The sequence below is a fragment of the Camelus bactrianus genome, chromosome 6 (genome assembly GCF_048773025.1).
Source record: "Camelus bactrianus isolate YW-2024 breed Bactrian camel chromosome 6, ASM4877302v1, whole genome shotgun sequence".
NCBI classification, from domain to species: domain Eukaryota; kingdom Metazoa; phylum Chordata; class Mammalia; order Artiodactyla; family Camelidae; genus Camelus; species Camelus bactrianus.
In genome coordinates this window covers 72,351,667-72,371,258 of record NC_133544.1, presented here as the reverse complement: position 1 = coordinate 72,371,258, position 19,592 = coordinate 72,351,667, and the positions used below count along the sequence as shown (strand labels likewise).

The window sequence follows — 19,592 nt, the reverse complement described above, 5'->3', positions numbered from 1 at the left end:
TTCTGATTCTCTCTTTTATAAATGATGCTGTAAATGAACAGCAGTGTTTATAAATACTGTATAAGTTTCTAAGCATTTCTTTAGACCAGGCTCTTAGAAGAGGCCTTGCTGGATCATTGGTTAGCACTTTTCAGAGCTTTCTGATGTGTACCGCCAGACTGCTTTCCAGAATCATAGCGTCAGTTTACTTATTTACCACAAAGCCACCAACATGATGTACTATCCTTTTTTCCCTTGTTGTCAATTAATAGCTGCAAAAAGGCTTAATTTTTGTGTGTGAGGCAGAGCATTTTTCATGTTATTAACCATTTCTGTTCTATGGATTGTCTCTTCATGTTCTTTCTCTGTTGTCTTGTAGTTTGTCTTTTTCTTGTTTTTTTAATGCATGATTTCTCCCATCCAAGTACTAACCAGGCCCCACTCTGCTTAGCTTCCAAAAAGATCGGGCGTGCTCAGGGCGATGTGGCCATAGACCTGCATGATTTCTTTGTATAGTAAATATGTGTTGTTTGTCATATTTTATGCAGATACGTCTCTCAGTTTTCATTTCCCTTTTTTTTTTAATTCTATGATTTTTTACTTAGACAAATTAAAAGTTTTTTCACTGTAAACCCATTCATTTTGTGTGAGTACTTGCATGTATGTGTGCGTGCGTGTGTGATTTCTTCCCTTGCTTTAATGCTTAGGAATTTCTTCCTCATCCTAAAAGCAGGTTAATTGTCCCATAACTTTCTTTATTTAGGTTCTTTTAGCTTCATTTTTTACATTTAGTTTTTTTATCTATCTGGAATTATTTTGGTATATTGTTTGAGATCAATACCTAACCTTTTTTTCACTCAGTATAATGATTTTAGTAACACTTTTTACCACACACTAAATTTTAACATTACTACTGTTTCTTGGCCATGCTTATATGTTCCATTAATGTTGCCTCTGTACTTTATGATAAACTTTCATTAGCTGATGAGAACTTTGAGGTTCAAGTTCTTTAGGCTTGGAGACCCCAAAAGCCTCGTCCGTCATTCATCCTGGTTCATTAGTCTTGAACTCAGATGGCTCTCTACGTCTGGCCCTGCTCATGCACTCAGGGGCTTTCCCTTCTAATTGTTCTGCTCTGTTTGATGAATGACACATAGCTTACGTATCACATTAACTTTCTTGTGTTTTCAGTATCAGATCTCAGTTAACTCTATCGTTCTTTAACCGTTCCCCCTCTTCTCGGCCCAGTTTCTATTTCTTTGTTTACATGTACGCTCTCATTCCCTAGCATTTCTTCATCCCAAGTCTGTGCGTTAAAACTTGTTTGTATAAATTTGTTTTTTTTCCTAGTTTTCTTCCATTACTTTTCTTTGCTTGAAGTTTTTTAATTAAACAAAATATCCTTTGACAAAACATTATTTTTATTCCCACGTTTTATTGCAAGTATGTCTCTCCTTTTTCACGTGTTTTTCTGTTCTCAATACCTTTTCCTCATTAAAGGAAAACTTACATTTCTCCTCTAAGCTGGCCTGGGGCTTGAAGAAAAGCCAGGCTCTTCCATACCCTCTTTCTTGAATGCCCTTTCTGGCTCTACTTGAAGAACTGTTACTCACCTTTCAGATTCAGCTCAGATATTGCCTCCTCTGTGAGGCCTTCAGGCTAAAATTAGCAGCTCTTTTCTGTGTTTCCATTCTTAGAGACCTCTCTTACAGGCATCTCATAAGCACAATGTAATTCATTGTTTTCACAGCCATCTTCCTTGCTAAGCAGTGTCCTTCCTCTTCATTGTCAGGGAAATTCCTGATTTTTCTCTGTATCCCTAGGTCCAGCTCAGCACCGCCATATCCTAGATGCCCCATCAGTGCACCCAGGAGGTGGGGTAGATTCAGTGCTGTAATGAAGGGCTTCCAGAGTGCTCCCCTCCTACCCTTAGACATCTCTCCCTAAGAATGAATACCAGCCTGACTTTGACTTTCTCACCTCTCTCCCTTCTAATATCCAGCCAGTGCGTGACACTAGTAATTTTTTTCCTATAAGATCTTGAAACACAGAATGTTCATCCCCTTATACCTTTAAAGGGTGATTTGGAAATGGAGGCCCAGGCCAGGCCTTGAGGGAATGAGGGTCCAGGATACATCAAATTGATTGGGACAGTTGTGTTTTGTTGTAGATGTTGGGAGTGTGGGAGGCTGGAGGGTGGGGGTAAGATGAGGGTCCCCACAGATGGAGAGTGAGGTGACCTAGGTCTAATTATACTATTGCTTCAAATAAAATCTGATGATACTGTTAAAGACATTTGTCAAAGAAACATAGTCTGGAAAGAGAATTGAAAAGGAAGCTAATATATGTAGGTTAATTTCCCATTATTACATAATTTTTTTGTTTGAACAACTTTGTTTTCCTACTTAAGAAAAAAAATTTTTTGTCATATAGAATATCCAAAATAAAACACAAAACAATGTTTAATATCATACCTTTAGAATAAAATCCATAACGCAGTCTCTCAAAAAATAAAAAAAAGAAAGAAAAAATGTAGAATATACTACTGTCCAGGCCCCCAGGCTCCTTTTATCTTGCTTTCCCACTGGTCCTTCTTGTCTTCTCTCCCTTTTGCTGTCCCCCTTAGATTTACGAAAAAGAACATGTAATATTTTTAAAGAACCCCATGATACAAAAGAAACCATCTTCTGCAAAAATCCTCCAATATCAGTTGGGCACTCCTGCTAGTCCTGGTCCTGAGGAAGTTCATTCCGAGGGTGGTGTTGCAAATTGAGGCAATAGACACTCTGTTCTCCATGCGTCTTCCTCTCAGCCAGCTCAGAGAGAGAGCCTGGGATCAGAGAGAGAGGTGGTGGTGGAGAGGCAGAAACAAGACCCCAAAGACTTCTGTTGTTGGAATGATCAAAGAGGAAGGTTTATTTATTTTTCATATGTTTTATTTTGGGGGAGTATTAGGTTTATTTTATTTATGTATTTATTTTAATGGAGGTACCTGGAATTGAACCCAGGACCTCATGAATGCTAAGAACACACTCTACCACTGAGCTATACCCTCCCCCGAAGAGGAAGGTTTAGAAGATCATCCACCATCCAGTTAACAGTGGAACCTTGAAGAGAGGGCTGGGGAAATGGGGAAAGAACATTAGCTTTTTAGCTTTCTCTTTATATATTTTTTGTATTGTTTTACTTATTGGATAAACAAAGGACCCTTAAATATAAAGAATGTATAATAAAGGCTTGGTTTAAAATTTAAAAAAAAAAGAAATAAGGCCTTGGGCATAATGGAGGAGGCAAAAGAAAGAGAAAGGGAGAAAAGACAATGATAAGGGGCCTAAATAGTAAAGATGACATTTCAAAGGTAAAACTATATATAAAACTATCACCTCCCCTTCCCATATTATTATTTTTTAAATAGTGAAAACAGAGCTAGATTTTTGTTATTGTTGTTGTTACTTTTTAATGGTGAAGACCTAGGCTGAAGTGGGGAGGCGAACAAGTGGGCAGTTGGGAAGGTCGGCACAGCAGGGAGGCACATCACACCCTCTCTGCTCAAGGCCTGTCCTGGTAGTGGTTCCTGCTTCCTGGGGCTCATCCAGGAGACCTTGATGGGCTCGGTTGCCTTGGCTGGTGAAGGTGCAGTGCTGGCCGTGGCCCAGCAGGTGGCATCACACCCCAGATGTCCTGGGCTAGGTGGCTGCTGGTTCTCCTTGGCTATGTAGGTAGGAGTGGGGTTAGGCACCTCCCCACAGGCCCTCCCTTGGGGGTGCTGGCTGCTTGCCTCTGAAGGCCCTTATTTAGCACACTTTGGGTAGAAGTGTTTATTGGTTCCTCTGGGAAGCCTGGAAAGCCAGTCAGCCTAGCTACTGCTATAAGTTTTAGGTCCACAGGCTCCTCCCAAGAGGTTTGAGCAGTAGGTAAGTTGTGCAGGCAGAAGCGAGGGCAAGGTCTCAGGAAGTGGAAAGCAGGTTCTGGGATTTTGTGCTCTGCCTTCCCTTATGAGTGGGGAATATATAAAAGAGAATCCTGACAGCTATATTTCTTTAGTTTTACTAATAGAAGAAATAATACTTATTTTCTTTTTAATACAGAGAAGTGCAAAGATAAAAACTAAAAATGGACCATAACCTCCCCACCAGGATAACCCCTGTTATCAGTAAAAGATGATAATAAAGTAAGACTTGTTTAAGGTTTGAAAATTTGAACTACAGAAAAGTATAAAATGAGAAGTAAAGGTTTCCTTCCCTCCACCTTCAGCTTCTTTCCAAAGGAAACTACTGTTAAGTTTCTTATGATTGCTTTGAGAAAAAAGAAGGAAAAAAAAGCTATGCACATGCCCGAGTATCTCTTTTTACATTTCTTTTATTTATTTTCAACCCCAAAGTGATCATATTATATATACTGTTCTAAGATTTGTTTTTTCATATACTGTACCTTGAGGATCTTTATTTCTTTTGAATTGAGGTATAATTGACATATAACATTGTATTAGTTTCAGGTGTACAATGTAATGATTGGATATTTGTATATATTGCAAAATGATCACCACAATAAGTCTAGTTAACATCCATCACCTCACATAGTTACAGTTTTTTTTTTCTGGTGATGCAGACTTGATCTCTCTAGTCAGCACATGTAGACTTCTATCTATGGTAACTGTTTTCATGGGTCTCCCCATTGATGGAGATGTTGGTTGGTTCCACTTAGGGGCTGGTATAAACAATGCTGTAGTGACCATCCTTGTATAGTTGTTTTGGCATGCATCTACAAGTCCACATTACTAGGAATGAGTCAAAGGGAAAGTACATTTTAAATTTGATGGCTAAATTTTCCTCCAGAAAGGTTGCCTAGTGTACATGCCCATCAAGGGTGTGTGAGTGCCTGTTTCCAGGTGGCTGTAGGGAAACCTGCCCCTGCCAGGAGCCTTTCAGCATCCACGGTGATTGGGTGCTCAGCAGGAAATAGGCCCAGCCCCTCTGCTCCATGGCCTTTGCCTCTACTGCAAATCTCTGTGCTTGTGAGGTGACTGTTTCAGTGTGGGAGCCTTTCTTTTAGTAATGGAGAGCTCTCCCTGGATTTCCCTTATCACTTTAGCAATGTTTCCCTGTCCATCCTGGGGTGAGAGAATAAATAACCAAATATTGACTCTTCCAGGTGAAGAAGGCATATAGGCAAAAGGCCCTCTCCTGCCACCCAGACAAAAATCCGGATAATCCCCGAGCAGGTGAGACTCTCCTAGACACCGGGAGAAAGAGACTGGCTCACCTGGGCATGGCATGAGTGCCCTTGGAGGCACACATCCTGGCTTTGGGCGCTGGGCCCCAAGGCTGCACTTTGCTTGTTGGGGCGTCTGGTCAGTTGCTGATGTGCTCACCCTTCCTTTCTTGCCCATCATCTGCTGACGTCTGCTTTTCCAGCAGCCTGTCGCTTTTTTGAGGTGCTTTTTTGAGGGAGCACACAATCACCAAGTCTCAGTTTTTCTCTTCTCTCTTTTTTGATCCTCACATTTAGCTGAACTCTTCCACCAGCTTTCCCAGGCCTTGGAGGTACTGACTGATGCTGCCGCCAGGGTAAGCACATCTTCCTCTGTCTGAATTATCCCCCACACTTAGAGACCACTGTGTGCTTCATCCTCTATACGTGGCCATGTGGCACGGTCCTTGCTGTCCCAGCCTGGAGACCGGGTCACCAGGCTGCCCCACCGACGGCTCTGGGGCTAGTGGTGCGGCTGGGGAGATGGCTGGGCTCTGTGCATGTTCTCTGGCTGACCGCTCCGTTCCTTTCTCCTGCAGGCTGCTTATGACAAGGTCAGGAAAGCCAAGAAGCAGGCAGCAGAAAGGACACAGAAACTTGATGAGAGAAGGAAAAAAGTGAAGCTTGGTAGGTGACATCATGGTGCTGGTGGCCTGTGGTTTCCCTGGGCTGTTTTCATGCAGCTCCTCCACCTTTCCTCCTGCAGCATTAGTTCCAGCAACTCAAAGCTTTGTGGCCCCGGCTCTGGGCAGAACCCTGTTCTCAGGAGTGGCTCCTAAAGGCCACTCTTAAGAATAACAATGACTAGCTGTGCTATTAGCTAGGCATTGTGACAGATGTTTTACTGTCTCCTTTAATTATCACAGCTATCCAAGGAGCTGGGTGTTACGAAACCCATTTTTTTATAGACAAAAGAAGCTAAGGCACTAAGAGGATAAGAACTTGCTGGAGCTGGAATTTGAACCCACACAGCATGAGTACAGTCAGTGTCCTTGCTGGCCATGCCGTCTTGGATCTTTTTCATTCATCTCAGCCTCATTTCTGCATAGAGCCTTCACTCTGAGAAGTCCCCTCAGAAGGATCCAGAGAGGGTCAGGCTTTTGTCTTAAAAAACACTTTCTTGACATATGTTTTGTATATCATATTGTCTGCTTACTTCAAGTGTACAATTCAGTGATTTTTAGTAAATTTACCATATGGTGCAACTATGACTATAAATCAGTTTTAGAACATTTTCATCACCCTCATAAGATTGGTCCAGACATTCTTTACTCGATTTTTCTCTGCTTCTTCTTGCCTATTTGATATCCATATATTTAATATGTACATATACCACCCCAGTACATCCATCAAAAACAAACAAACCTGGAAAGTCTAGGTAAGTAAAGTGAACAGAAAAGAAAGCAGCGAGTCCCAGACTTGAGAGAAGCATTTGTTGCAGCAGCTGGCCTGGCACAGGGCCACAAGCAGGTTTCTCTTGGAAGGTGGGAAGGGCTCTGGGACCTGGGGTGATGTCCTTCTATGGAGGCTGCCGTCCCTGCAGGAGCCACTGCAGCCAGGACCACAGTGAGGCTTGGCAGTTGTGAATTGAGGCAGGGTAGGGGAGACAGTGGGAACTCGAGCTCAGTGGTGGGAAGAGGATCGAAGCCAAGGCAAGGTCACAGGTCAGGCTGTGGTGCCAAACCACAGGAATAGAAGCCCACAGCTCCACCCACTCGCACCCCTGACCCGTGGCCCTGGGCTGCTGACATAAGCACCCACCTACACCTTGTTCACTGATTGGAGAACCAGCTTGGTCAGCATAAGCTGATTTAACTCTTCTAGACCCCGACCACTCAGATGGAGCCTATACTTCCTTGCTATGACTTTTCTCAGTGGAAATCAATTCGGGGTATGGAGGGACAGGGCAGAGTTACTGTATGGGTTCATCCTGTGTGAGATTTTGGGGAGGCAGCCAGAACCAGGTGGTCCAGGGCCATGTAGAAACCACTTAGACCAGACATTGGGTCATTCAAACTTTGTGCCTAGACCTGGAGGCCCGGGAACGGCAGGCCCAGGCCCAGGGCAGTGAGGAGGAGGAGGAGAGCCGGAGCACCAGGACACTAGAGCAAGAGGTGAGCAGGAGGGGGAGGCGGGTGGACCTGGGGGTTGTCGTGGTTGGGGGAGGACATGCCCTCTCCACCTTCTTTTGTGGGATCTGGGTAATCTGTCCCACCCACAGGTTGCTGAGCCTAGTTTGCAGGTGGAACATCCCAGGGACCTTTACAAGGTAAGCCAACCTGGAACTGGATCTGCACAGAATTGTCATCCACTCCAACCCCCGCTCTGCAGATCGAACGCCTGCGAGAAGAGGGCTCCCGGCAGCTGGAGGAACAGCAGAGGCTGGTCCAGGAGCAGATACGCCAGGAACGAGAACAGAGGTTGAGAGGTGAAAGTCTGTCCCCCAACCTGCTTCCCCCTCTGAGCGAGCTCCCGATGCCCAGAGTGGCCACACTGGCTGCTCAGTGGAGTTACTGTGGAAACTTTCACCTGCTGGAACCCCCAGGGCATCTCATTTGGACACATGCCACCTGTCATTTCTTCCTACCAGTTCTCTGGGGCCTGTTGTCTTTTTACTCTGCCTGAGATCTCCTGAGATCCCCGCCTGTCATTGTTCCAAGCAGACCTGGCTGTTTTGGAGCAGATCACTGTTGGGAAGGCTCTAGGATACTTTGTTTCAGTAGAACTGTGTGGTCGGTACCTCCACCTCTTGCCCCTGGAAGGTGTTTATGGCCCTTTGTTGGAAAAATGCTGACCATGGCCTTCATCGGACAGCCAGGCAGCTGCCCCGAAGTGGCAGCTCCTCAAGGTTGGGGTAGAATTGCCTCTACTCCCCCCCACCAGGCTCCACAGCAGGGCAGGGCAAAGATTGCCCTTGGTTAGGAAGGATCTTTTCTAGGTCATTCTGGCCCTAGGCTGAGTCTCCTTTGGGAGAATCTCCGGCTCCCTCATATTCTACCTTGCTAATTTTCCTAAATTTTCTAGGAATGGCAGAAAATCCTGAAAGCGAAAGAACCCCAAAGCTAAAGGTGAGCCCTTCAGGATCCACAGGCCACCTCACACTACGTCCTCAGCAAGAGCAGACGCTTCCGGGGCACAAGGGCTTCTGGCAGGGACACTGGGTTTCTGGGAGCCACACCACTACCCACATCCTTCCAACTTCCTGCTGCCTGGGCGTCAGGATGGCATCTCAGAGCTGCCCACGACAGGCTGCTCTTAGCCTGAAGGCTGCAGGGCGGCACTCCCAGAAGCCCTCAAAGGAGAGCATCTTTTAGGGCTGGAAGCCTGCTTGTCCATTTTTAAGGGGAATGCATCTTTGGGGGGTGCTCCCTAGACTACCCTTGCCTTGAAGACTAGTGGGGTGTCTGCTCAGACTGGAAAGCTCAAGGGAGGGGTCTGGTACTGTTGAGGAGGTGTGTTTAATGGCAACACCCACTGCTGTCTTTTCAGCTCAAATGGAAGAGCAAGAAGGAGGCCGAGTCACAAGGCGGCTATTCCAGAGATGTCCTCCTGCAGCTTTTTCAAAAGGTTTCCCCTGCTGACTTCCCTCTTACCTATCATCTTCATCCCCACCTCAGCCCAAACCCAAAGATCTCCAGGCCTAACTTTCCTTCACATCTCCACCTGGATTTTCCCCCTGTGTCATAGACCATAGGACTGCCTAGAAACTTCTCCCCAGGCCATGACCTTATAGCCACTTGTGTTGCCATGTGCCCCCTCCAGCCAGCGCTAACACTTGACATCCTTAGAAGCAAAGGGCTTGGCCAGGTGTGTAGGGAGAGAGAAGGTGGGCATCTGGCACCAAAGCCCCGTCCTTTTCACCTCCTTCAGTCACCAAGGCAGGTGCGCATCTCTGCAGGTCTAAATCCCCACCTCTGCCCAACTCTCCTTTGCTGTCCTCTACATTCCTGGGGAAACAAACCCTTTCTTTCCCATCTCTGATCTCCCCTCTCTGGGAACCTAGCAACACAAGGCTATTCACTGGCTCAGAATGGCCCAGCAGCCTGAGGGTGGCCAGGCTTGCCTCTGGCTTAAGCTGGGCCATCCTGAAGGCTTACCCAGACCCCCTTGTCCTCACAGTATGGAGAAGTGCTCAACCTGGTACTTTCCAGTAAGAAGGCAGGCACTGCCGTGGTGGAGTTTGCGACCATCAAGGCAGCGGTGAGTGCTGCGTGGGGCTTTGGGGGCCATTCACAGCCCTGCCGCTCCTGGGGAGAAACCCAATTCTGTGGGCTCTCTGTTAAGCTCCCACGGGGTCTCTGGGCCACCTCAGAGCCAAGGTTCCCCAGAGGCCCCTGACTCCTGGGAGTTGAGGCACAGCGAGTGCAGGGATGGACAGGACACTCCAGGGATGGAGGAAAGCACAGCGGGTTCATTTCCTGCTGCCTGGTTCCCCACCCTCTACCTTCCTGTGGAAGCCTGCGTGCCTCCAAGTTGGGGCCCCTGAGCTGCCTTCCCACCGTCCCCCTTCCCTCAGTCCCCAGTCAGAGGGCTCATATGGCCCATCAGGAGAGTCAAAGCTTCAGCACACCCTCTTACAAAGGTTGCTCGGCTTTGCTTGGAGGACAAGAGTGCTGGTTCTGGTTCTTTTTGTCGGGGTAGAGAGAAGTACTTTTGTAGCTGACTGAAATAACAGGACCAAGACTGAATGCTGTGTTTGACAGGAGCTGGCTGTCCAGAATGAAGTGGGCCTGGTCAATAACCCTCTGAAGATTTCCTGGTTGGAAGGACGGCCCCCGAGCATGGGGGGCCCCAGCCACCCTGGACTGTCCCAGGTAAGAGCCTCACCCAACTGGGCCTCCTCAGGCTTTGGGGCACCTCTTCCTGTTTGGGCTCTTCTCAGGGCTCTCTCCTCACAAAGCCAGGTCATCGGGGATGTGGTGAGATACTCCAACCCAAGCAGGACTGTGATTCATTGCTGTCCCTCGTTCCTCTCTGAGTGCCAGGGGGCCTCACTTTTCACAGAATTCTTAGACCTTACTTTTCACATCTTGGTCTCCTTTTGGGGCTTACATCATCACCCAAAGCTGTCATCCTGGCCTGCTGGCCGCTTGGTTACAGTGTGGGCTTAGATGACCCAGTGCTGCAGGGGTGGGGCCATGACAAGGGCAGCCACTTCCTTCTCCAGCTTCCTTCCAGGTGTGTCTGTGGTTGCCCCAGATGGGGACCTACTGTCAAGAGGCAATATCCCCTCTTTAGAGGTAACACTGGCTGCCCTGCCAGCACTGAGGCACTGCCTGGTGCCCGACTCATGGTGAAGCCAGGACTTGAGCTGACACTGCCCAATGCCCACCCTTAGTCCTTGAAGCTCCACAAAGGCTTTTGTTCAGCCGCCGACACACATATACACACACGGCCCCAGTCACACTTGCCCCTACTTTGGTGGGACAAGAGCTCTCTCTCCCTTCTCTGAAGCACCTGGGGGTCTGTGTGGGAGCGTCAGGCTGATGTGTTCCAGCCCCTCCGTGGGGAAGAATGGCCCTGGGTGGGTCAGCAAGGGCTCTGCTCCCACTGCTTCAGTCATGCTGCCACCACCCCCTCACTGGGAGTGTGTCCCAGACCCTGGACAGAGGAGAAAAAGGAACAGGTCAGAGCTCAACTCAGGATCCTTTTTCAGAGACTGTTTCCCCACTGTTAAGCCCTAGATGACACTCCACAGGCTGTGCTGTAAAGAACTTTATTCATCATCTGCACCCACAGGGGAGTTTTCAGCTTGGAACATCCACACATTAGGAGGGCAGGGGGAGGCCACAAAGTTTGGGCTGTAGAAGCAGTGTGTGTCCAGGCTTCCGTCTCTCCCTCTCCCACACCTGGAAAGGCCTGGGGCATCAGAACCACATGGCCAACTTGGCTCTGGCTCCAAGTCTTCTGGCCAGACTGCAGGATGGGGCCATAGCCCCCATCATCAGAGATTTTGAGCAAGGCAGAGCTCCTCAGTCCTAGCAAGGATTCTGGAGACCAGCTGTCCCTCTTCACCGTAACAGCCACGATTTTCATGTCTGTCCCCGATCCAGTCCTCCCATATTCTCATGGGTGAGGGAATGAGGGAAATCTGCCACTGTTTTTGCTGCATTTCCCAAGGGCCCCCATCACTAATAATTCTGGAAATTCCCCAGAGCACCGCTTCGCAAGCTGTGTCTGCGCCTGTGCCTGGCATTCCCTAGAGCCACCTTCCTTCAGCACCAGGGAGTGCCCAGGCAGCTGTGCTGGCACTTTGAGTCTCTTGTGCCTCCTTTTCTGCTAATGATTTGTTTGGCCTTTTTCCTGAGTTACACTCTGTGACTCTGCCTGCCTCACTCGTAACTACTCTGACAGCCCCTCCCTTCCTTTGCAGGCACCATATGCTTCCCCCTTCCCAAGCCATGGTCAAGGCCAGCGCTGCCCAATAGAACTTTCTCTAATGATGTTCATGGTCATTCTGCGCATTCCAGTGTGGCAGCCGTTAGTCATATGTGGCTACTGAGCATTTGAAATGTGGCTGGTGTGACTGAGGGCTGAACTTGTAATCCTATTTAATTTAAATTAGTTTAAATTTAAATAGCCACATGTAGCTAGTGGCTGTCATATTAGACAAGGTCACACCTGTCTCACCCCTCTCCCCTTGGGTCTCCCACGTTCCTCTTCAGCCTGGATTGGACCACTTTTGCCCAGACCTGTCCTGTAGCCTCTCTCTGTTGACAGTGGCTTAACAGGGAGCTGGCACAGGGCATCTATTTGTTGTGCCCAGTCTGTGTGTCGTCCACTCCCAGACTCTCCCCTTATGCCACCCGCCCCCTCTGCTGGCCTTCACCTGGTCCTGGTGGTTGCAGGCATGGCCTCCATTTCCCCACTGAGCTAGCTGCCCTCAGGGCTCCTGCTAGCAGGTGCCCCTGCACATTTGCAGCTTGCCTCTGTACCTCTGTCCCTCCAGTCTGGGATGACTCAGAGGACTGTTCAGGACCCAGAGGGCAGGCAGGGCCCTGGATTCCTTCTCTACCTTTTTCTTAAACCATGACTGCCTCTCCTATGGGTCCCTAGGTTTGTGGCTCTTCCAGTCACCCCACCTCTGCCCACCCTCTCCCCATTCAGAAGCAGGGCTCACTGGGAAACTGCTCCCTCAGTATCTGTAGAACTTCCTCAAGAAGTGAAATCCCCAGGTCCACTTTGAAGGAGAAGAAGGGATCACTGAGGTCCGGAGCAGGTGTCCTCTGGAAGGGAGGTGTGTCCAAAAGGCCCTCCTCAGAGTACTGGTGGAGGGTGTCTGCCAGGGAGAGTGCCGAAGGCAGGGTCGCTGAGTAGGCAGCGGTGTAGGAAGACGAGGGCTCCAGGATGTTGGGGCAGCTGGAACTTTCTCGGTAGAGGCGCGGGGGCTTGGGTGGGGCCAGCAGGGTAGCCCGGGGCTGCTCATCCCCCCACAGTGGCAGGCGCCGGCCATCTGGCCTCCCCCGCAGCTCCCGGATGACCTCTCGGTTACTGTACTCTTCATGGTCCCCGCCGGCCGTGCTGGCCTGGCTGAGCACGCTGCCCTGTCGCCGGAGTCGCCGTGGCCTCCCCAGGCTCAGCCTCTTAAAGAAGGAGGCATTGCGGAAGGAGCCTTTCCGCCAGGTTTCCATTGGGCCCCAGGGAGCCAGCAGACAAGCTTGGTATCTCAGAAGCTTGGATCAAGGGCAGCTAGGGACCATCTGGTCCCACTGGAGCAGTGATGGGCAAGAATCAGCGAGGCAGCCCTTGTGGGCAGAAGCGGGGGCCTCCAGGTTTCTGCTCAGCACAGACCTTCAAGCCAGCAACATGGATGGTGAACCGAGGTCCCGGGATGTGGGCACTCCTGTCCAGGAGAGCTGAGAGCTGGGAGTTCCTGGTGACCGGAGTTTCCCAGAGGGACAGGAGTGGCCTGGTTACTTGATAGGGCAGTGGAAAAACCCCAGGAGGAAGAAACAGCACTTACAGAGCTGGAGTGAAGGCAGCTGTGGCAGTCAGAGGTGGATCTTCTTCCCCAGCGCCGGGCTCCTCCTGGGCCCGAGCTCACCTTCTCCCTGGTCTCCAGGGCAGCGTGGGGCCGGGCCTCTCCGCCGGTTGGTCTTGGACTCTGATTAGTGGCTTGCTGTTTGTGCCAGTGTGTGGTGGTGGTGGAGCTGTGTTGTTGTCTTCGCTGACTCAGTCAGGTGGGAAGCCAGGTTTCACGCTCTGAGGTAATTGCAGCATCCGCAGGCAGGGATTGGGGCAGCGCAGCCAACACCCCAGGGGCTCTGGGGAGCTTAAGATTCCTCTGGGGACTCGTCTGGGGGAAGCCCTGCTTTGTGGGTTACTATGCTGCCTCCTCTTCCCCTGCAGCCTCACTGCCCCAGGCCCTGGCAGGGAGGCGCGGCTCCCCAGCCCCCCATGTGTCTAGAGGGAGGAGCTAAGGGAGGTGGGAGTTAACTGAAAGGCGGGCTTGTGGATTGTTGGGAAGGAAGGGAGACCTGTCGCTGGTGTGGGTGACTCAGCCCTGCGCCCAGTGACAGGCCCTCATTAGCAGAGCCCGCAAGGATGGGGGAAGGAGGCAGGGGGGATGTTAACGAGGAGCAGCCCCGTTCCTATAAAGGGCTGGCTCCTCCCAGGGCTGGGCTCAGGGCATGCCAAGGGTGACTTCAAGTTTTCTCAGCCGAGCAGCCTTACCTTGGGGAGGGGAGAACTGCTTTTCCCTTGGCCTGACACCAAGGCTGGCTGCTCCATTTCCTCATCCTTCCTTGATTTACCCTTGATTTGCCTCAGGGCAGAAGAGGTCAGTTGAAGGCCAGGGCCTTGCTACCTCCAGTTCTTCCCATCCGGCTTCCTGGGCTTCATTTGGGGGCCCCTCCTCTGGGGAGGAGTCTGGGCCAAGCCTAGGAGGCAGGCCTGGCTGGGAGGGCAGCTTTCCTCAGAGCTGCTGCAGCCCACTGCAGCCCCGGAGAGAGTACGAGGGGTGGGGCTGTCGGGTGGAGCAGGGGGATCTGGACTGAGTAACACTTCCTGGTTCTGTACACCCCTGACTCCAAACCAGTTGGCCAGGGCCTGGCATCTTAACCCCAGCCACTCCCTTCTTATTCCCTGGGTCACTGACCACCAGACTTTTCCTGGCTTATTCCATGAGGGTGTACCAGCTCGGGGTACCACAGAACAGGGCCCAACAGCTATCTGCTGTGCAGCCCCCTGGCCTGGCTCACTTCTGTGCCAACTCTGGTGGGCATCACACTTCACACAGCTTCAGCTGCACCAAGGGAGGAAGTGATTTAATTCCCACTACAGACCTTATCAGGGTGTAGGGTTGGTGGCTCAGGTTTCCCCTGTAGAGCTGCCTCTCCACCCACAGCCTTGGCCCACAGAGGTGGTTGTTTATTATTCTTTTGGTTATTAAAATGCATGCCTCAATCCCCTGCACTGTGCTGGCAATATCATAAAAAGCCTTGAGCCCTGCCCTCTAGGAGCCCTGGTATGTATTTTTAGGAGGCAGGCGGGCCTCAATGATTGTTTCTCTCTCCTTCTAGGGTGGGGCTGAGTGAGGCTGTGTCTAGGGTAGGGCTCCCTCCACATCCTCAGCAGGAGCCAGACCACAGGGAGGAGAAGCAGCTGGGAGCGGGCAGTGCTCCTGCCTTGGCCTGGAAGGACTGTACTTCTGCACCTCTGACAACTCCCCTTCATGGGAAACCTGTGAGAAGCAGAAGCCATGGGGAGGAGGAAATGAAGGGAGACCAGGGCCTGGCTAGAGCAGGAGGAAGTGATTCACCCAGAAAAGATGAACGGCAGCTGTCTGTAGATGGGAAGGGCCCGGGACAGGGGAGGCGGGATGGAGGTGATAGCTGCTTCAGATGGGCTGGAGCAGGGGCCAGCTGAGAAGGCCAGCCTGGGGGCTGAAGGCCAGCTTGCTCTAAAGGAACATGGGTGAGCTGGGATTGCTGGACGCTCCTTCCCTTTGTGGGCATTCTCCCTCGACTCTTGGCGGCAGCTCTGCCTAGGACCTGTCCTTCGAGTCTGTAGTCTGCGGGGCTGTGCCCTGCTGTCCTGACCCTTCCCTGTCCCTGCTGTCCCCCAGGGCTCGGTGCTGTCCGAGAGGGACTACGAGAGCCTCGTCATGATGCGCATGCGCCAGGCAGCTGAGCGGCAACAGCTGATCAGCCGGATGCAGCAGGAGGAGCAGGCCGGGCAGCCCACGTAGCCTCCTCTATCCAGCTTTCCCACCCTACAGCCCTTTTCTTAAACATCAAATAAACTTTTTTAAGAGTCTACCTCTATGGCATACATAGGTGTAGGGTGCTGGCCTGCCCAAGGGTGGCTGACTTCAGGGTTCTGTCCCAGAGAGCTCTACCCAGGCCTGGCCCTCCCCAGGAGGGGGGAGACCCCCAGGGAGGTGCTCCACACAGTGAGAGTCAGTGGCCAGCAGAGCAGAGGAGTAACCACTCATCACAGCCCTTTATTGGCTTGGACTAGCTACGAAGGACCCACCCACCTTGTCCTGGAGCCATGCTCGTGGGGGCACCCAGCTCCCACCCAGGGGCAGCCTGGCTCTTGCCAGCCCCTCAGGAACATGGCCTCCTCTGGGGCCGTGCTAGGCCTGAAGCTGGAGGAGCAGGTAGAAGCACCAGGGCCACGGACCCTGCCCTCCAGTGAATGACGAAGGTTTCGAGAAGTCCATTCACTGCCCAGTGGTGCTGGGCCGAGGAAAGAGACGACTTGGGAAGAAGGGACAGCACAGTGAGTAAGACAGGGGCTTGGGGTCAGGGCCCATAGCAACCACTCCAAAGAAGGGGTGCCTGCTGCTCCTCAGTGTGGGAGGGTCACTCCTTGTGCAGGCACCACACCAGTGTCTGGCCCACCCCTGTCATGCTCAGCACACGGAAGCCCCTGCGTTCCAGCTTGTCCAGAACTATTCGAGGAGGGTCATTGACGTAGTACTCAGAACTGTGAAGAGAAAGGGGGCGGCATGAGGGGGAACACAGTGCAGCCCCACTTACAAAGCTAGTATCTGCCACAGAACAGGTCTGGTCAGGAATACTTCTACCAAGGACTGACATTTGCTGGGTCCCTTCAGGGTGCCAGGCTGGGTCCACATTCCTGGCCCCTCGCCTGCTAAGCACTTCGCATGCATTATCTTGTTTATTCCTCCCAACAACCTAAGGAAGGTACCGTTACTGTCCCCATTTTATAAGTGAGGAAATTGAGAGGGGCAAAGCAGCTTTCCCGATGTCATCCAGACAGTGGAATCCGTGTTAGTCTGCCAATAGCCCCATGTGCCCTGGGCCACTGCCTATTCAGCGGGAGCGGCCTGCTCTCCCGGGGGTCCTCCTCTGGCCTCTGCCCTCTTGCTCCCTGAGTGTCCTGCAGTCATGGAGCAATAAGGTTGGTCCTCAAGAGCTCCTGGCTCTGGGTGCTGCTCCCTAGCATGGAGAATGCTTGATTTCTCTTCTTTCAGGGTTAATTGATTCTGAAGGGCCATCAGGTGGATAAAGGGCTCAAGTCCCAGGCTGGGCATCTCAGGAACAAGTGCCTCGTGGCAAAAGGACGTGGTTGGTTTCAGCCCTCCAACCCTGACCAAGAGGCTGGGGCCAGCTTGCCTCCTCTTTCCTCTCTTTTAACTGGGGTGCACTCTGATGACACTTCTCAGGACTTTGAGCCTATGTAGCCAGGGTTCTCCCTGCCTAGAGAATAGGGAAGGGTAGGGAGCAGAAGAGGAAGCAGTGATCACTGTTTAGACTTGGAGCTGGTGTAAAGGATTCCAAGGGAAGTGGCCAAGTCCCCAGGCAGCAGCAGAACTGGAAGCAGGACTCAGGCTCCCTGCTCCCTGTTTCTAGGGCTTAGCTTTGTTACTCAGCTGGCTCTACAAGACAAAGAACTTTCTCTCTGTGCCTGTCTTCACCTCGATGGGGTCCAGCTTAGAGATGAGGGGGCAGGGTAAGGAGCAGTCCAGTTGTGGAGTCCTATATGCAGGGAACTGGACTCTGTCCTGGAACTCCCAGTGGGAAAGCCCTCAGAGCAAGCCTGAGGGGCTGTGGTGAGGCTGCAGAGGGGACTCAGCCTACAGAGGACAGAGCCCCAGGATGCAGGCAGAGGGTCCCTGAGGCTGGGCAGTGCCATTGTTCTGGGCTTGGTTGTGTAAAGGGAACGGGGACAGGTCTAGGGACTGGCAGGGAGAAGATCCTTAAGAATGCTACTACTTACAAGTTGTTTCCCAGGACGTTTCTTTTTGAGGCCCCCAGATGCTGCATCAGTTCTGGATCTGAGTGCTCATCGCCCACCATGGTGGGGCCCACCTCCTGCAAGGTAAGCCGCAGATGCTTGGCTGGCTGCCAGGTAGAGGTGAGTGGGCTCACCTCTCCTTCCTGCCCTGCCTGCTGGCTCTGAGCCCATTTCAGTTAAAGGCTGGAAGGAAAGGGAAGGAATCTTAGGGGCTAAACACAAGCTGGGAAGGGGTGGAGTCCATCAGTGATCAGGCTGAACAATGTGGGGCCTCCTTGGCCCCACTGGGCTGGGCTGGGCAATGCCCAACAACTAGCACCTCCGTGGAAGGCATCCCCACCCATATCTGTGTGTATCAGACTCACCTGGAGAACATATGCCCACACAAAGATTCACAGTAGCATTACTCATAATAACCAAAAAATGGAAACAACCTAAATGTCTGTCAACTGATGGGTGGATAAATAAAATGGTATAGCCATGGAATTTTATTTGGCAATAAAAAAGAATGAGTACCAATAGTTGCTATAATATGGCTGAACCTTGAAAACATCATGTATGTGAAAGAAGCCAAAGACCACACCAGGTACAGGGGGAAGTAGATTAGTGGTTACCTAGGGCTGAGGAGAAATGAGTGACTGCTAGGATCCAGGGTATGGTACAGGGTTTCTTTTTAAGGTGATGGAAATGTTCTAAAATTGCCTGCGGTGATGGCTGCACAACTCTGACTATGCTTAAAAAAAGAGAGAAGCGCCACCACTGAATTGTACACTACATTGGTGGATTCTATGGTTTTATGTATCATATATAAATAAAGCTAGTTTGGTTTTTTTTTTAATTGCCTGATGAGCACTGAATTCCCAAGCCCCAGGCTTAGAGAGTGCTTCTAGAGGTCTGGGAAGTGGACCAGGAGTTCACATTTTAACAACTGCACAGCTGACTGGTTCTTAAATCACTGCCAAGACCTCTCCTGTCCTACCGTGAGCACACCCGCTATTTCCTGCAACCCAGCGAGGCTGTGTACCTACTGATGGATTACCTAAGCACTGGGGAGTGGGAAGGGGCAGAGGAGCATCCTGCTGCCCTGGTAGGGGACCCAGTCATACTATTCTGAAGCTAAAAGAGGACTTCTGAAGCAGCCAGCACCTTCTTTTTAGAGGAAACTGCGCCCAGGGAAAAGGATGTGGCTTCTAACTGGTGAGTGATGCTCCACCCCCTCTAGACCCACGGGCTGTCTCCCGTGGGTTCTTTCTTCCCTTCCTTTCCTAAGGCCTCAGGGGTAGCTCTTTGTAAGTGCCTAAGGGTGCAGCTAGTGACTGAGTGGGCCACGTGGCACAGGTGTTTTAGCGTCTTAGCGCGTCCTTTTCTTTTCCACACTCCTTCCCCTTAGGTTAGTCCGCTCCTTCCCTCCACCCCCAACCCCCGGCGGAGCGGCTTAGTGTAGCGCATTGGGTGCTGTACAAGTGAGACCAGCACTTCCTGGGTCCCTCCCGGAGGCTCAGACTTCCCACGGGCAGACAGAACAGGAGCCGCAGGCGTCTGGAGCTCTGGGTGGCGGGGACGCACGCACCTGGCCCCCTTCGCGGCCCTGGAGGCGCCGGGCAGGCGGAGCTCGCAGAGTCTCGGATCTGGACTAAACCGGAGCCCCAGCCTACCTCCCCGCAACCCGGGTGGGGGCGTGTCCCGGGCGACTTCCGGGTCCAGCCACCCGCGGGCCTCGCCCGGGAGGGAGGCGCCAAGGTGCGATCGGCAGCGCTCCCCGGCCTGGCCCCAACTCCAACTCCCAGGGACCGGGGGCGGTTACTCACCATGCGGATCTGGGTGCTGATGAGCAGGTAGGGCATGGTGTGCGCGTCTCCGTCAAGCTTCCCCCCTGGACTTTGTGCCCAGCGCCGACGCCAGCCCCTCGGGCTCGGGGACTGCGACCCGCCGTCCGGAGTCCAGTTACTCCGTTTCTGGCCTCAGGCGGCGCCAATCCCGGAACGCCTGGCCCGTAACAGCCGCTGCCGACCAATCAGGAGCAGGCGTCCGTGACGCGCCTTGGCGCTCGGCAATTCAGGACCCGCCCCCTGCCCTCGGGCGGTGCACTGGGGCCAGTGGTGCCACGCGCGGTTTCTGCACGTCGTCCCGCGACGAGGAGGGGGATCTTGTGTTGA

At 51.7% G+C, this 19,592-nt stretch overlaps 3 protein-coding genes across 3 annotated transcripts in view; 1 reads left to right on the top strand and 2 right to left on the bottom strand.

The window, feature by feature from the left end:
• Window positions 1-15,488, top strand: part of DNAJC17 (DnaJ heat shock protein family (Hsp40) member C17) — a 32,600-nt gene extending 17,112 nt beyond the window's left edge. The window contains exons 2-11 of the mRNA XM_010965153.3: window positions 5,131-5,200; window positions 5,488-5,546; window positions 5,769-5,856; window positions 7,258-7,343; window positions 7,561-7,657; window positions 8,254-8,297; window positions 8,719-8,796; window positions 9,349-9,429; window positions 9,933-10,043; window positions 15,296-15,488. Of these exons, the coding sequence (XP_010963455.2) occupies window positions 5,131-5,200; window positions 5,488-5,546; window positions 5,769-5,856; window positions 7,258-7,343; window positions 7,561-7,657; window positions 8,254-8,297; window positions 8,719-8,796; window positions 9,349-9,429; window positions 9,933-10,043; window positions 15,296-15,418 (837 nt within the window). The 3' untranslated portion in view covers window positions 15,419-15,488. The remainder of the gene's footprint in view (window positions 1-5,130; window positions 5,201-5,487; window positions 5,547-5,768; window positions 5,857-7,257; window positions 7,344-7,560; window positions 7,658-8,253; window positions 8,298-8,718; window positions 8,797-9,348; window positions 9,430-9,932; window positions 10,044-15,295) is intronic.
• On the bottom strand, window positions 10,932-15,297 carry C6H15orf62 (chromosome 6 C15orf62 homolog). The gene has a single exon (XM_010965152.3). It carries the CDS (start codon window positions 12,858-12,860, stop codon window positions 12,333-12,335), a length of 528 nt encoding a protein of 175 aa, XP_010963454.1. The 5' UTR covers window positions 12,861-15,297; the 3' UTR covers window positions 10,932-12,332.
• Window positions 15,489-15,653: 165 nt separating the features above from the next.
• Window positions 15,654-19,429, bottom strand: GCHFR (GTP cyclohydrolase I feedback regulator). The gene is made up of 3 exons (XM_010965154.3): window positions 19,245-19,429; window positions 17,419-17,513; window positions 15,654-16,161 (listed from the first exon to the last, which is right to left on the bottom strand). Exons 1-3 carry the CDS (start codon window positions 19,278-19,280, stop codon window positions 16,038-16,040), a joined length of 255 nt encoding a protein of 84 aa, XP_010963456.1. The 5' UTR covers window positions 19,281-19,429; the 3' UTR covers window positions 15,654-16,037.
• Between the last annotated feature and the right edge of the window lie 163 nt (window positions 19,430-19,592).